The 16,354-nt window shown below is 34.6% G+C and overlaps 2 protein-coding genes across 6 annotated transcripts in view; one reads left to right on the top strand and one right to left on the bottom strand.

Annotated features, from left to right (window-relative positions):
- Window positions 1-16,354, bottom strand: part of esyt2b (extended synaptotagmin-like protein 2b) — an 860,030-nt gene that overhangs the window by 665,615 nt on the left and 178,061 nt on the right. The gene's annotated exons all lie outside the window — the stretch shown is intronic.
- otog (otogelin) overlaps window positions 127-16,354 on the top strand; it is a 74,356-nt gene continuing 58,128 nt past the window's right edge. For 2 of the 4 annotated variants that reach the window (XM_073908836.1, XM_073908835.1), the window contains exons 1-14: window positions 127-419; window positions 905-962; window positions 1,359-1,416; window positions 3,032-3,104; window positions 4,710-4,808; window positions 4,897-5,054; window positions 10,262-10,383; window positions 10,519-10,727; window positions 12,785-12,915; window positions 13,112-13,218; window positions 13,385-13,494; window positions 15,193-15,318; window positions 15,406-15,514; window positions 15,600-15,646. In XM_073908836.1, the coding sequence (XP_073764937.1) occupies window positions 152-419; window positions 905-962; window positions 1,359-1,416; window positions 3,032-3,104; window positions 4,710-4,808; window positions 4,897-5,054; window positions 10,262-10,383; window positions 10,519-10,727; window positions 12,785-12,915; window positions 13,112-13,218; window positions 13,385-13,494; window positions 15,193-15,318; window positions 15,406-15,514; window positions 15,600-15,646 (1,675 nt within the window). In that variant the 5' untranslated portion in view covers window positions 127-151. Of the gene's footprint in view, window positions 420-904; window positions 963-1,355; window positions 1,417-3,031; window positions 3,105-4,709; window positions 4,809-4,896; window positions 5,055-10,261; window positions 10,384-10,518; window positions 10,728-12,784; window positions 12,916-13,111; window positions 13,219-13,384; window positions 13,495-15,192; window positions 15,319-15,405; window positions 15,515-15,599; window positions 15,647-16,354 lie in introns of all 4 variants that reach the window. The other 2 variants (XM_068222445.2, XM_073908834.1) reach the window with 1 other exon arrangement.

The raw sequence follows: 16,354 nt of genomic DNA, 5'->3' as shown, positions 1-16,354 counted from the left end.
TTATAATTACATTATTATAATAATATTATTTTATTATTATTATTATTACTATTAATATTATAATCGGTTGCTTAGAGCTGGCACAAATGTGTCCATATATCCAACCATTATAATCTGTTCCCGCGGTAAAGTTGTGCGGGGTGCATTATTAATGTTCATTAGCATATATTATGCTAATGAGCAGGAGCGCGGGACCGGTGTTATCTCGAGCAGCGGAGATGCGACGAACACACAGCGAAGAGAGCGCGAGGAGAGGCCGGTCGGACGGGAATATGCGTCGGTAGAGCAGCGGTGTGAGACTGTGAGGGGAGAAGCTAATTCCCGAAGTGATTCGCATGAGTCACGAATGGATCCTATTTTAACCCCCGGAAAGAAACTTTTTTTACTCTATTTATTATTCTTCATTTTAATATATCAAGGTAAGCAGGACTAGTAGAAATAATGTGGTCACTTGTAATCTAATACATTATTATTATTTTAAGGATACGTGTAATTTTGATAATTCATTTATAACGCTTGCTGAAATGTTTAAATCGGCAGATGTTTTAGACTTTAGAGGCAGTTCAGACTTCAGAGACAGCTCTGATTTGTTTTTTTTTTTATTACGGAATTGTTTAAATTATCATATTTAATACAAGATGTTTGTTATTCATTTGCCTATTAGTTTTCATTATAAGAAAAAAGTTAGATTTATTAGATTAGATTATTTTATGAAGGTAATCAACTTTTGTGTGTATGTATGTATGAATGTAGGCCTATGTAAGTATGTATATATGTATGTATGTAGATATGTATATATATATATATATATATATATATATATATATATATATATATATATATATATATATATAATTTTTTATATAAATGTGAAATCATATTATTAATTTTATCATATTTTTAGCACATATCACGTGGGGCACTGAAAGTCTGAATTTAACGCACCAGCATGACTTTGAAAAGTAAGTATTACCCTGCTGTTTACTATAATATGACTTATCCAATATGATACAATGATCAAATATCATTTTCCTTATGCTTATGTGTTTTATGCCTATTATTAGCAATGTTTATGTATAGGCTATGTAATCTAATGTAATTACAGTAATGGTAGACATTCAGCACATTTTGTAAAAGTTTGCAGCCTGACCCCTGGGTCGAGAGTTAAATCGCTCTAATTTTACGCACGTTTGATGAAATCGCATGAAAGGTCTTCAGGTCTGTGATAGTTGTGAAACAGGCTGACAAAGCTCTGTCGAAAAAACGCCTCTGAGTCTCTGGCTTTTCTGTCTGACACAAGTGCTGATTAGTTGTGTGTGAGGAACAAACCGCTCCTTGTTCTCTGTGTGTCCCAGCAGCAGCGAAAGCAGCAGGATAATGCTGGAGAAATGGGATCCCGCTTTCCAAACGGAGCAGGTATGAGAGCTGAAGCGATGCATTGAGAGAGCGCACAGGAAACCTGCGCTAAATGCAGTGCCATGAGGTTAAATGCATAACATTACAGAAAACAAGGGGTTTGCAAAAGGTGCGTTTTCTTGATCTAAGATAGGGTCCGGGTTATTAAAGACGGTAGCTTTGGTGCGAATAGCTAAATTCGCTGGGACATAAATTAAGTGGAAAAATGGCGTTTAATTAAATGGGAAAATTTATGGTTTCATGTAAAACGTTTTAAATCATTTTTTACCCACTAGTTTGAACGATAATTAAATTAGTCATCAATTCCACCATTCCTTCATGTGTTTAATAATTCAAGAGGAAATAATTTGGATATTTGACCCCTGAAATATCATGCGTTACATTTTTGTTGAGGACGTTGATAACGTTTGACTATTTTATTTATTTATTTATTTTTAGTTTGTTTTGCAAAAATACTCGAGTGATTTGCATTTATTTTGGCTAAGCATAAACGAAATATAATTTTATTATACATTCTTATGTAGCTGTTTTCACAGTGATTCAACAGAACATTAACTTTTTGTTGGTTACCTAAAAAAAACATTTGATTAACATTTCCCACGATAATTAACCATTGATTATGAAATAAGAATGTGCCATTGACGTTTTAACAATATCAATTTACGCATCACAATGCATGTGCTTAATTAAAATGAGTTATTAGTTTATTCAAGAACTTTGGGATTTCATCATTTGCGCCATGTGTCCAAAAATCCCATTGCGCAGCACAAACGAGGCTGATTGCGCCCCAAAAAATCTTTGCGAATTTTCTTTTTAAAGAAGCTGACCCCCATGTAAATCATTGTTTAATTCGCACACTGAAAACACATCCCCCAGTGCTGGCTTTGTTGAGCTCTTTGGGACAAAAGCCGTCATTTCGGTGGCAGTAAAGCGGTTTCAGGTGTCCGCTGGGCGCTCAGGATTGGTAAAGCTGTTCCCCAGAGCTGCTATTCACTGAGACACACTGGCCCCGTTCATTATGTCAGAAAACATCTCCCTTGCAGCCTCGTAAGCTACATAAAATTATGGAACTCTCAGATATCAGGTGTGATGGGGAAAAGCGGGTAGAATAAAGCTGGTTTCGGTCAGATAAGAAAATGATTTAGTTCTGAAGCGAAGTGAATCGCTAATCGCTCTCATGTACCCCCTCCTGCGGTAATAATAAACTTCTGTCCATCCAATGCGCAGCACATGCTTTCATTTTCTGTACAAGCGAAGAATGATTTATTAGATTAGGACTTTGATTGGAATTTCAGATTTTCACTGTGGCGAGCTGCTGCAGGGTATCATGCTAAATTAGATCTTGAAAGTCTTAATCAATCCAATACAGAGAAGATGAGAAAAAAATCAGAGAAAAAAACTTTCTTGGTTAATAAATAGAAACTGGTAGATTCAACAAACAATACGATATCTGTATAGTTTCTGGTAAGTCTAAATATTCGTTTAGTCGACTTAAGGTGTTTTTACCCCTTAGAGTTGCTTGACATTTATTTACCAACACATGTGGATAACATAAAGGTCAAAGACCCTCTGTTAAACATATTATGTGTTAACTTCAATTTATTTTTCTCCAAAGAGAACCTTAGAGAGCAACACATCATCAGCAGAGCAAGCAGAAGCACAGAAGCCATCAACCCGCAGAGCCTCCGGTAAGACTGAATCTTACATTATGCTTCACAATGTTGCACATATATGTTTACATTCTTAGGAATAAAGTTTCTTTATTGGCATTTATGTTTCCATTAAGAACCTTTACAAACCATCGAGTCTTTATCTTCCACAAAAAATAATTCTTTAGAATTTTTAAAATGTTTTTACACTAAGAAAAAAGGTTCTTTGAAAAACTGTTTACCAAAAGGTTCTTTGGGGAACCAAAACATTTCTTCTATGACACACATTACTGAAAAATGCCCTTTTCCCCCAAATTTTGATTTTTAACACTTTCCCCACCAGCATTTTATAAAATGAATATTTTTTTTAATTGTTGCCAAAAAGTTGCTGATCTACACTTTTTATGACCATCTTTGTATTTCGTATCCAGATGTCCCTCATTGAGCTTCCTTTACCGAAATATACTTAACTGTCAATCAACGCCAGAAAAACGTGATCGCTCAATTGACAAGATATCAGTGAAATAAGAAGATATGGGGTGATTTGTTAAAGGGATAGTTCACCAAAACAAAAAAAATTATTTCATGATTTACACACCATTTACTTGATCCAAATGTGTTTGAGTTTCTTTCTTCTGTTGAACTCAGTAAAAGATATATTGAAGAAATCTGAAAACCTTTGACCATTTCCAGCAGCCACTTGACGTCAACATGACGTCAGGATGACTTTGAACCCCAATGTCATGGGATGTTGCATTTTGTTTGGAAATGAAAATCGGGTTGACGTCAGAACTCAACATCAGGCCAACATCATTGTCCAATGACGGACAGATATTGCATTTTGGTTACTTTCTATCGCAACCTGCAAACAACCAAATATCAACCTCTAATGATGTTACAGCTTGATGTTGTGTTGATATTACCACTATGACCTCTATCAGATGTTGGATTTTGGTTGTCATACCTGATAAATAAATGTTATTATTTGACGTCTATATAATGTTGGTTTAAGATGTTGGCTCTGCGTTGGATTTTGGTCACTTTCCAATACAACCTAAAATCAACAAAATGTCAATGTCATTTTACGTTGTTATTGGACGTGGAAAAAACATTGTCCTTACCTAAATCTAACCTAATATTAAAACGTCTTATGATGTTGTGTGTCTGCTGGGTTGACTTCCATAGCATTTATTTTTCCTACTATGCAAGTCAGTTTGTGCAGGTTTTCAGCTTTCTATAAAATATCTTATTTTGTGTTCAACTGAAGAAAAAACTCATAAAGGTTTATAACCAAGATTAATTTTCATCCATTTTTAAAGACCTGTTATTTTGTCGGATGCACCCGAATTTACTTTAAATGCTAACAGTTTTGTGTATGCATTGTAAGTTATACGTTAATGATGCCTGTGATGCATGACCCTTGCTATGAGAAACCGCAAACAATAAGAGTTATGCTCATTTGAAATATGAGAAAGGGTCTGCCCATTCTTTCATTCGACATCTGTTGAACAGGCTGATGAGTGTCATCATTACACACAAGAGCTGGATTCATCTTAATGCTTCAATGAACACTTCAGTTACCAGATACCAAACGCACGCTCAAATGCACACACTATTTTAATCTGCTTTTCTTGTGTGGTACAGGTGAGTGTGCATCTCCTTGTCTGAATGGAGGTCGGTGTGTCCATCCAGACTCCTGTAACTGCACTTTATACCAGGCTGCTGGAACTCGCTGCCAGACAGGTACTGCACTGTGGGTCATCTAGAGACACTCTCTCTGATTCCTCTCTGGGTTTTGGCATGATAAATAATAAATAAATAAATGTTTCAGTCCCCAACCTAGGCTTTGAGCGGGAGATGACGTGCCGCTCTTGGGGGCAATACAACTATGAAACCTTTGATGGACTTTATTATTACTTCCCTGGAAAATGCAGCTACACGTTACTGAGAGACTGTGAAGACAACGCTCGGTCAAGTGTACATATACAGGTGAACTCTTAAGATGTTTTTATATATATATATATATATATATATATATATATATATATATATATATATATATATATATATATATATATATATATATATATATATATATATATATATATATATATATATATAATAATTTTTTTCCTTCTATATATAATGTTCTTCCTTTCTCTAGCTTAAAAATACAGTAAGACCATGGTGATAACATTGACTAGGTCATGGGTTTGATTCTCTTGGAAAAGATAACATTTCAAGTAATTTTAAAAGGTAATTGTGAATAGAATCATCTGTCAAATACTGTATGCAAATCTGAATAATAATAATCATGTACCTCCATTTTGCAGACACTTTTATCCAAACAGACATGAGGAAACCAATAGAAGTAATCAAATCAACAGCAATATATAACAGCACTCAGCATAAATGACTACACTTTATTTGGAAAATAAATATTCTCAATGAATATACAGGCCCGTAGCCAGGGGGGTTCAGGTGGTTCGAACGATCCACACCTCACTGACAAATATCCAGAATTTGTCACACACAGTACATGATCTCATTTGTCCTATTTTGACTGCTATGCCATAATAAATTGTGAAAACACATTGAAAAAAGCTTTAGGACCAAGAGGAATCCTTTGTTGGCTGTTCGTACAGAATTTTGGACACCTAATTTGGCAATTTTGATGCCAAATTCGGTGTACTAAATTCTGCCTGAGGAAAGTTGAATGTGCTGGCCAGTTTGTTTTTTGCCTATTAAATTATAATAGGCTACACTTTTTTAATTCAAAAAATTTAATAGATTCCTATTTCTTTCTAATAAATTTGTATTTTTAAAATAAGTATTACATTTTTAAAAAATATTTTTACTGTATTATTTCAGTTTTTAATATTTAGCAAGTGTTTTTGGTACACTGTAAAACCCAAAAAGTTAAGGTTACTCAAACCATTTGAGAAAACCAATTGCTACAAACCATTTAAGTTCAAAAACCAATACTAATGAGCAGTGTAAACTTACTCAAACTTGAACATGTGAGTAAACTAAGCAATTTGAGCACAGTAAAACCCAATAAATGAAGAGAACTCAAACCAACTGAGTACTGTAAAACTCAATAAGTTAGGGCAACTCAAACCGTTAGAGGAAACCTATTGCTACAAAACATTGGAGTTAAAAAAATAATCTATATGAGTACTGTGAACTTACTCCATTTAAATTGAAGTAATGAGGTATTTAATTAAGTCATTACCTTCATCACTGGGTTTAAAACTCTTTTTAAATGAGTGGAATTAACTTTCAATACATTTTGAGTTAGCTACACTAAATTCATTTGATAAAGTTGACTGTTGGGTTTTACAGTGTACATCAAAAAGTGTGGTTGTAATCACAATCCCAAAAAGTGCTTAAAATGCAGTATTTAAACCTCATAATTAAATAGAAAATGAGGTGAAAAACAGCAAAAACATCAATTTTTTGAGAAAAAAAGAACTACTCGTTTTGCCAGGCTGGCTACGGACCTGATATAGACCATATATTTTGGTTCATTTTAACAAAAGCATTTATTAAAGTGTTATATCCATTAAAATAAGAGTGTGGTCAGCGCACATTTTAAAAATAAATTATTTTATATGTATTTATTTGTTTTTCTTGATTTTTTCTATTTATTAAAATTTGATTTAATAGTTTTTCCTAACATATTAATTTGGGTGCACACATTTTTTGGTACTGCTTTATATCTCTAAGTAATTTTGTTAAATTATCTTCAGATTTGACTTAGGTACTGACCAATCTAATGTTTTTGCACATGCTGTATATAATATTGTATAGCATCCAATCTAGAAAATAGACAATTTAAAAGAGATCTGTGAATGGTTTACTCATTTATTCATATTAAACCTATTGTTTAAATATGAAACAATATGTAAATGCTTTGACCCGGTCCCAGTTACTGCACATGAAAGCTATATTATTAATGCTAAACTAATAATAATCAGTCAAATGTTAACACAAAGGGTGCATCTGTAGTTTTCAGTGGTAGGTCAACTATAAACATTTACCAAAAACATGTCCTTTAACAAATGCTTATAGGGTATATGCAGAAGTATGCTGAAGGACTTTTAATTTTGCAGTAACCTTGGTCATACGCTTCCGGTGAACTGTATGCAGTAAAAAAGTCAGCACGCTTGAGGTCTGTTTTCTTGAAAAAATCCACATCTCTATTGCCTTACTGATATTTGATATAAAGTAGGTCTCAGAAGAAACACTGCATTAAATTACATTTTCCCCGCCATGTCTTTAAAATATGGAAATGTATTTTACTCCAGTATTTTTAATGCTTCTGCATTAGCCTGCTGATCCTGACGGGTAAACAGCTTTTCATCTCGTTTTACGTATGAACAACAAAATTAATGGTGAAGTCTATTTAACTGATTATACTTTAATTACATTACAATGATGCTGTAAAAGGAACTGAAAAAATTAAATTGAAAAAAGTCACATTATCTGTTTACCAGAAGTTTATCGTTAGGGGAAGAAACACTAGCTGTGCATATACCCTATTTGTTGTCTTTATTGCAAGTTCGATGCTTACTGCTGAAAGCTTTAGATGTGACTCTTGAGTAGGCTGCTGTTCTCTGCTTTGCATCAGACATGCCATTTGTGTGTGTTTGTGTGTGTGTGTGTGTGTGTGTACTGCACAACTCTTGCCTGAGGAAGATATTTATTGGCATTCATAGAGAAAGTGATCTCATTATTATGGTCATTTATGGCCATTACAGTTTAATACAGTAATTACAGCCAGGGCCAAAACAGAATTGGCTTTGTTCTCCCAGACTCACTGATGGGAATCCAGAGGAGGTGAGTTAACTCAGCCAGGAGTTTCTTTAGGCCATTAGCTTAAGTGCCAATATCATTTATCAATGAATTGAAAGGATGGCCGACAGTAATGCAGAACTTAAGCAGGATTGGCCCGGTAGCTCTGGATAAGAGGACTCCACTCTTTGATGGCGGAGAGGAAGTTTCTTAAGAGCTGTATTTGCACTTTATTTTAGTGAAAATGTGGTTTGACATTGGAACTGTTTTTAATCTTTAGGATCAGAGTTTTCTTTTCACTTTTAAGGTGGAGACATCTGTCAGTTTTGAGATTGTTGGCCTTTTTGGTGGTTTTTTAAGTAATTGAAACAAAACATCCAAAATACTGTGTATTTGAAGTGTTTTTTTATTCACTTGATCAAATTGTGTTTTTAGATTGCAATTACAATACAGGTAACACATTAATTTAATAGTCCATTTGAGTATTTGTAGACTGTCTGCTTAATATCTGCTGGTTCTGCTCTTTCAACAGACATTTAACTGACTGTAAGAAACTTTTCAAGCACATGTCAATTTACTCCATCTCTAACCATAACCACAACCTAACAATCTACTTATAATCTAATGAGAATATGTTGGCTTGTAGATGCAATGTAACTTAATTCAACTAACGAACCATCAAAATAAAGGCTGACCCTTACTGTAAATACTCTAAACTTTACCGTAATATTATTATCTACAATCTACATAATTAAGATGATTTAGTACAGCGTTTTATTTTTCAAATAATTCTGTGGATATGTGGTGTCTGGTTGTTTTCAGTATGAAAAGAGATTCCCAAATCCTCCTCTGAAAACCGTTGATTCTAGTTGACTCTAAGTTTTTTTAAAGAATTGGAGGATCACTTTAAACCAGACATCATCCAGTGTTCATATCTGTTTTCTATAAATGTATGCAAATTAGTGCATATTTAATTAAATTAGGCCTTATTTGCACGTTTAATCATAACACATTAGAATCATACCAATTTTTTATTAATGTAAATAAGAGCACCAATAATGAAAATCATCTTTCTGTTTGGACAGAACTGTGTGTAGGTATTGTGTGTCCACAGTCATATTGAGGAGATATAAAGACAATAAGTCTCTTTTTAAAATTTCCTGATGTTAAAATAGGAGCCATATCCCTCCCATTTTGAGGCCCACTGCAACATGGCGTAAGAGAGTGGTTTCCCTGCCCACCCAATTGATTGACAGGCGCATATTAACAAGTCTTCGTATTAACATGTTTAATCATATCAACAAGACAGGACGTGTGCAATTCAATCGGGTTTAAAAGCTCTGTTCAGCTCTCTGTGATCATAAGTCATCATCAAATGTGATCAAGAAAGAGTTTTACAAGTTTAAAACCTTTTTAAACAGTGCACGTGTAATGAGTTACAATGATTTTACTGTCTTTACTTTTTCAGCACAGCCACATGTCAGTACAATATAAAAGAAGTATAAAAGTATAAAAGAAGACTCTTAAATCAGGTTTATTTTGTACATTAACATAATGGATATCCATACAGCAGTAAATATTAATGGTGCAAAAACAGTGCAAAGTTAAACTCGTGGTGTGTGTGTGTATATGTGTCCACTGTGTATGTGTGTGTGTGTGTGTGTGTGTGTGTGTGTGTGTGTGTGTGTGTGTGTGTGTGTGTGTGTATGTGTGTGTGTGTGTGTGTGTGTGCGCGTAATCTTTTTGATGACATTATGTGTGACTCATCGTTACAGAAAGGCTTGATTTAACTGCACAACAAATACATCAAATAATCATTGGGAAATTTCTTGCTGTAGTATTTCTCACAAACGTTACGTGAGATCTGCTTCCTTCATGTCTGTCACTGTGCTGTTTATCTGATGCAGCTGGGGATTGAGGCACACTGACAGGCATGTGGGAATGGTGGGTGGGGAGAACTAGCATTGCAGGCACAGGCAACAAAACAGCCACATTGTTATCAAAGAAGAAAATCTAATATTCTGAAATGTATAATAAATAATCTGATGAAGGTTTTGAGCTGAAACTTTACAGACATATCCTGGAGACACAAAAGACTTCTCTTAAACCTTGAAAAAGGGGGAAAATAGGTGATCTTTAACTGTGGAAGTGAGACAATAAGTTGGGTTCCACACACTCAAATTGTTTTAAGACAACATGAAGAAATTAAATTTACTTCCATAATAATTTTTTTATAAATTTATGTGGATTGAACATGAAACAGCTACGTTGTCCCAAAATAACCTCAAGAATTGTGTTGTGGTAGATGATTGTAGTTAGCAAATACCCTGTTCACCTGCAGTCTGTTTTATAACAGCTTTATCTTATGCCATGCTTCATTGCTAATTGTTGATCTGCAGGTGCATAATGACCCAGAATGCAGTTCTTCTCCTTACTCCTGCACTCGTTCAATCAGCCTCTTCCTGCCATGGGAGGGCGAGATTAGGTTACAGCACTTCAGTGTTACTTTCAAGGGTCAAAGGTAATGAACATTGACAATCAAACACATCCTGTCACTTAACCTGACCTGCATGATATCTATAAATCCCCTCTCTGTAGCATGTGGCATGTTCTCTCTTTAGTGTGCAGCTATAAGTTAAATATGTTCTCTCTGTAGTGTGCTGCTGCCCCATCACATCCATGATGTTGAGCTGGAGCGAATCTCTGACTACATTGTAGTTTCTCAGCCGCATGTCTTCACACTGGCCTGGCAGGGTCTCACCAGCTCTGTGTACATCAAAATGAGCCCTGAGTTTGTAGGACACACCTGTGGACTTTGTGGGAATTTCAATGCTGACACTCAAGATGACCTGAAGACCAGCTATGGCAAGTGTTGCTTTATTTGTTGCATTTGTTACATTGTCAGTATACTTTTTTGTCAAGTGTTCTCTTTAGACAGTTAGTTTGTTAGATCACACTCTCCATGCCAATCTAGCCCCGGTCTCCAGATCCTGTCAGAAAATGCTTGTTTCTTTGGGCATCCAGACAACAAGCCAGCAGAGCCACCCAGTACCCAAACATGTTAACCAGTATACAACAGAATTAACAGTCTCCTATCAATATGAGCCAGAGAGGAGCATGAAGCAGGAGACGCAGTCAGATAAAGAAAGAGCAGAGTTTATTAAATAATCTTAGTTGCGTATGATTCAATGCTCAGACTTCATGATTAATCTAGCAAGTGTTATTATACCACGAGAAACAGCAATGGAAAATGACTGCTTCACAACATTATTCTGAGACAATACAGACCTTGAAATGGAGACACTCATCTCTTACTCATGAAAACAAGTGTCACTTGAATCCACACTTGAATTATAAGAATATAACAATATGGAAAAATAAAATAATAATCAAGCAATTATTCAAGGGAAAGAGTAATCATAAAATATAATAAAAACATAATACGATGACAAATAATAATTAATAATAATAACTAAGAAGTTATTGCAAGTTAAGAAATAGGAAAAACATGAACAAACTGAGAAAAAAAACTTCATCAGTTTGACAACACATGTGCAAGCAAATTCTCACAACACATGCAAGTACAGAAATACGCTGTGTCGGGGGACACCAAATATTGGCTTATCTGGCTGCTAACTAATTAGAGTAAGTTGTGTTGTTTAAGATCAAAGAGGTACGTTTTTTTAATGCTCTGATTTTCAATCATCTGAAGAACTGCCCAATTAACATTAAATTAATTTTAGTCATGTTTGTTACTTTTTTGCGATTCAGAAAATTCTTGAATGTTATATATATATTATAGGACATTGACTCAACATTGATGTCTAAAAGTTAGTTCTGCAGGTATTTTTATGTATTATTATTATCCTTCATATTATTTTACAAACTGAAAAATACATGCATGCATCACAAGCTACAGTCAACTAGCTTTGGGCTTTACAATAGTTTACACCCACACTGTACATTTTGTAGAGTTACTTCAAATAAGCTACTTGTCTAAAGAGAACCATTTAAAAAATGTTACTAGGCAATGAAAAGGAAGGTATCATTATTAAAGAATGAAGATATTAAGATTAAAAAGTGCACATTTTATTTTACAAAATACAAATAAATTAACTGTTTGAGAAGTACTGTATAAACATGGGTGGCACGGTGGTCAGTGGTTAGCACACAGCAAGAAGGTCGCTGGTTTGAGTCCCGGCTGGGTCAGTTGGCATTTCTGTGTGGAGTTTGCTTGTTCTCCCTGTGTTCATGAGTTTCCTCTGGGTGCTTCAGATTTCCCCACAGTTAAAAGACATGCGCTATAGGTGAATTGAATAAACTAAATTGGCCGTATTCAGTGTGAATGGGTGTTTTCCAGACTGGGTTGCAGCTGGAAGAGCATCCGCTGTGTAAAACATGTGCTGGATAAGTTGGCCGTTCATTTCCGCTGTGGGAACCCCTGATGAATAAAGGGACTAAGCCAAAGGAAAATGAATGAATGAATGAATGATTGAATGTATAAAACATGTCATGATAAGGATTGTTCTGAAATGTTTATTTGTTTGTTTGTTTGTTTTGTTTATTGACATAATAATTCTTAACTGCATTATTTCACACCATGTCAATACATTTCTGTAAAATATACATGCATATATGAATATACACGATATAAAGATCATTAAAATTAAATAAGACAGATGTTTCACCTCTACTTTTTGTGACAGTTGGACAAGTAATGTTTGATGAAGCTGTTAATTGTTGACATGCTGTATACTCCATCTAAAAGTATTTTATACAACATTTTATATCCATGTTAAACATTTTTTAAATAGTTTATAATAATGAAACCGGAAACAAATTTGTAAACTTTTGTCATAAAACATTTACAGAAAAAATGAACACATTTACTTACTAATATGCATGTATTGTTGTTTGCTCAGGTGTTTTCACACAGGATTTGGCCATGTTTGGAAACAGCTGGGCTGAGGAGGAGCCGGAGTTAGCCAGATGTACTGTCGTTCCCTCACTCTACCCCTCACCATGTGCCACGCTGGATCCTCATGTCTTATTGGTACCTAACACAAAACACTCACACACACACACACACACACACACACACACACACACACACACACACACACACACACACACACACACACACACACACATATATTCTTGTCCAACACCAACCAAAGTGTCATAATCAATGAAATGGGTCATTTACACCCAAACACATGGTTGATAAGGAAACTTGTTCTTCACTGCAGAAAGTGGAGGAAGTTTGTTCCACTCTTCTGAGGGAACCGTTCCAGTCCTGCCATGAGTTTGTCAGTCCATATTCATACATGGCAAGTTGCTCCAATGACCTGTGCTTGTAAGTACTGGCATAAGACGCATCTACTGAAATTGATCACACTTCCTGGGAAGTTATAAGCTTGAATTGCAATACTGCTTTACTTTCCAAAGGTGTATACTAGATGCTCATTAGAATAATGCACTTTTTAGCTGTTGTGTATGTGTAATTGTTTCATCTGGTACAGGTCCGGTCCTAATGGTGCAGTTGTGTGCCAGGTGTTCACAGAGTATGCCAGAGCATGCGCCCATGCTGATCATCCGCTGCATGACTGGAGAACACACTTTCCTGTTTGCAGTAGGTCACATGATATCGCACAAATATTTGAATATATGTTGCAGATGTTGTTGCAGATGTTGCATATAGGTTGCATGTTGATTCTTTTCTCATATGAGTTTGTTATAAATTAATACATGGGTGGCACGGTGGCTCAGTGGTTAACACTGTTGCCTAAAAGCAAGAAGGTTGTTGGTTTGAGTCCTGAATGGGCCAGTTAGCATTCCTGTGTTGAGTTTGCATGTTCTCCCGTGTTCGTGTGGGTTTTTCCTATGTGCTATATGTGCTATAGGTGAATTGGATGAACTAAATTGGCCGTAGTGTATGTGTGAATGTGAAAATGTATGAGTTTTTTATAGTACGGAGTTGCAGCTGGAAGGGCATAAGCTGTGTAAAAACATATGCTGTAATAGTTGGCAGTTTATTCCGCTGTGGCGACCTTTGAAATAGACTAATCTGAAGGAAAAAAAAATTAATATTTATATTTTTTTCATAAAAATTATTTATTTGTATAATACAAAAGTTTATGATCATTTTCAACATGATCCCTACAGACTTCAAAGTTACCTAGTTCTTCAAAACTTGTATTATACAGATATCCTGCTCAAGAAACATTTCGGATTAATATCATCAGTGTTGAAAATAATTGTACTGCCTAACATATTTTTTGAGAACTATACTATTTTTTTCTTTTATTTTTGATTAATACAAATACATTTTTATTTCTTTGAAATAAATTTTTTTAGATAAAAAACCCAGATACAAGTATTCAGTGATGTCGGCACCAATAGCCTAGTGGTTAGTGTGTCGACATATAGCACCAAGGTGCTCATGGCAAACCGAGTAGGATTCCTGGCTCAAGGTTCTTTGCTGATCCCTCACTTATCTCTGCTCCCCACACTTTCCTGGCTGTATAATCTCTACTGTCCTATACCAATAAAGGTGAAAACCCCTCAGGTCTTTACACTGGCTGCCAGTTACATTCAGAATAGATTTTAAAGTAATATTACTGGTCTATAAATCACTAAATGGCCTAGGACCTAAATACATCACAGATATGCTCACTGAATACAAACCTAACAGATCACTCAGATCATTAGGATCATATAAACTAGAAGTTCCAAGAGTTCAGTCAAAGCAGGGTGAATCGGCTTTTAGCCACTATGCCCCTCGCTGCTGGAATCAGCTTCCAGAAATGATCAGATGTGCTCCAACATTAGGCACATTCAAATCAAGACTGAAAACACATCTGTTTAGCTGTGCCTTTACTAAATGAGCACTGTGCTGCGTCCGGCAGATTGCACTATCATGTTTTTCTCTACTTCTTCATTCTTTTATATCACATTTTACCTGTTTTTATGTTTTGTTTTGTTTTTAAGCATTTTTATTATTTGTTTTTATTTTTATTTTACTTGTTTCTTTTATTCTTGTTTATGTAAAGCACTTTGAATTGCCATTGTGTATGAAATGTGCTATATAAATAAACTTGCCTTGCCTTGCCTTGCCTTGCCTATAAAATAATTATTTTTAATATTTTTAAAAAGTATTCATTGTTAAAAGTATTCATAAAAAGCAAAACATTGATTAATAAAAAAATAAACCAATTATATATATATATATATATATATATATATATATATATATATATATATATATATATATATATATATATATATACTTTCTGTGTTTCTGTGAAAGCATGTTTTGTTTTGATTGTAGATGTTGATTGCCCTGACGAGCTGCTTTTCAGAGAGTGTATCACCTGCTGTCCAATGCACTGCAAGATTGAACAGATGTGCATAGACAGCAAGCTGCAATGTTTGGATGGCTGCTACTGCCCTGATGGTAGTGACATAACACTAAGTTAAACTAACCACAACTTTACATTAAAAAAATTTAAAGATTCAGTCAAAATCATGTTCCTGTCTCCAGATTTGATCTTTGAGGATGGAGTGTGTGTCAAGGCATCAGATTGTCCATGTGAGCACCACGGTATGCTTTACCCATCCGGACACATCATCCAAGAAGACTGCAACAACTGGTTAGATAATGCATATCATTTCTACTTGAAAGACATATTGCTGCTTGTGTTTTTGTGATTTCGAACGTTCTTCTTTTGTTCTCAGCACATGTTTTGGAGGCATCTGGAACTGCACGGAACACAACTGCCCAGGTGTTTGTCTGTTTACTTTCATATATACCACATGTACATTTCTAATCATTTTTACATTCATTCCTCTATTTCTAAACAGCATTTTCTCATTTATTAATACAGACATTATCCTACAGTATTTCAGTTTTACTATTTTGTGATTGCAGAGATTCTGCTTATTGAGTTAAATGTAAAAAGCCTCATACCCATCTTCTTACGTAATGCTTGTATTTTGATGAATGGCCTTACTGTGGAGGACACACGTCTCTTTAATAACATCTCTTTTTACAAATTTACTCTTATAAACCGAACATAATGTAACAGAACTGCTTCTGTCATAGCTAAAGACCTACATTACTGTACAAAGTTACTAAAAATAAAAGAAAATAACACCCTCACATAACAAAGACACATTAAAATGATTAAAAAACGACGATACAGAATTGAACAAATACAATAATTCTATTTCAAATAAATAAATTGAATAAATTTTGGAGTCTTAACTGATTTCCATACACAAAAAAAAAACAATAATTTTGTTATTTTTGTTAAGCAACAAATCAGAATTGTGAAATTTGTGAATTGTTTCTGGAGAGTATAAATGGCCGGAGTAATGGCTGCTGAAAAGCTTTGTTTAACAAAAATAAGTTAAATAATATAATAAATAAATAAGTTTTACAGTATGGAAAGCATTTAGACATTTAGAAACATAAAAAATCTTATACCAAC

This window comes from Danio rerio, chromosome 7 (assembly GCF_049306965.1).
Source record: "Danio rerio strain Tuebingen ecotype United States chromosome 7, GRCz12tu, whole genome shotgun sequence".
Taxonomy (NCBI): domain Eukaryota; kingdom Metazoa; phylum Chordata; class Actinopteri; order Cypriniformes; family Danionidae; genus Danio; species Danio rerio.
This window is presented reverse-complemented; position numbering and strand designations above follow the sequence as displayed.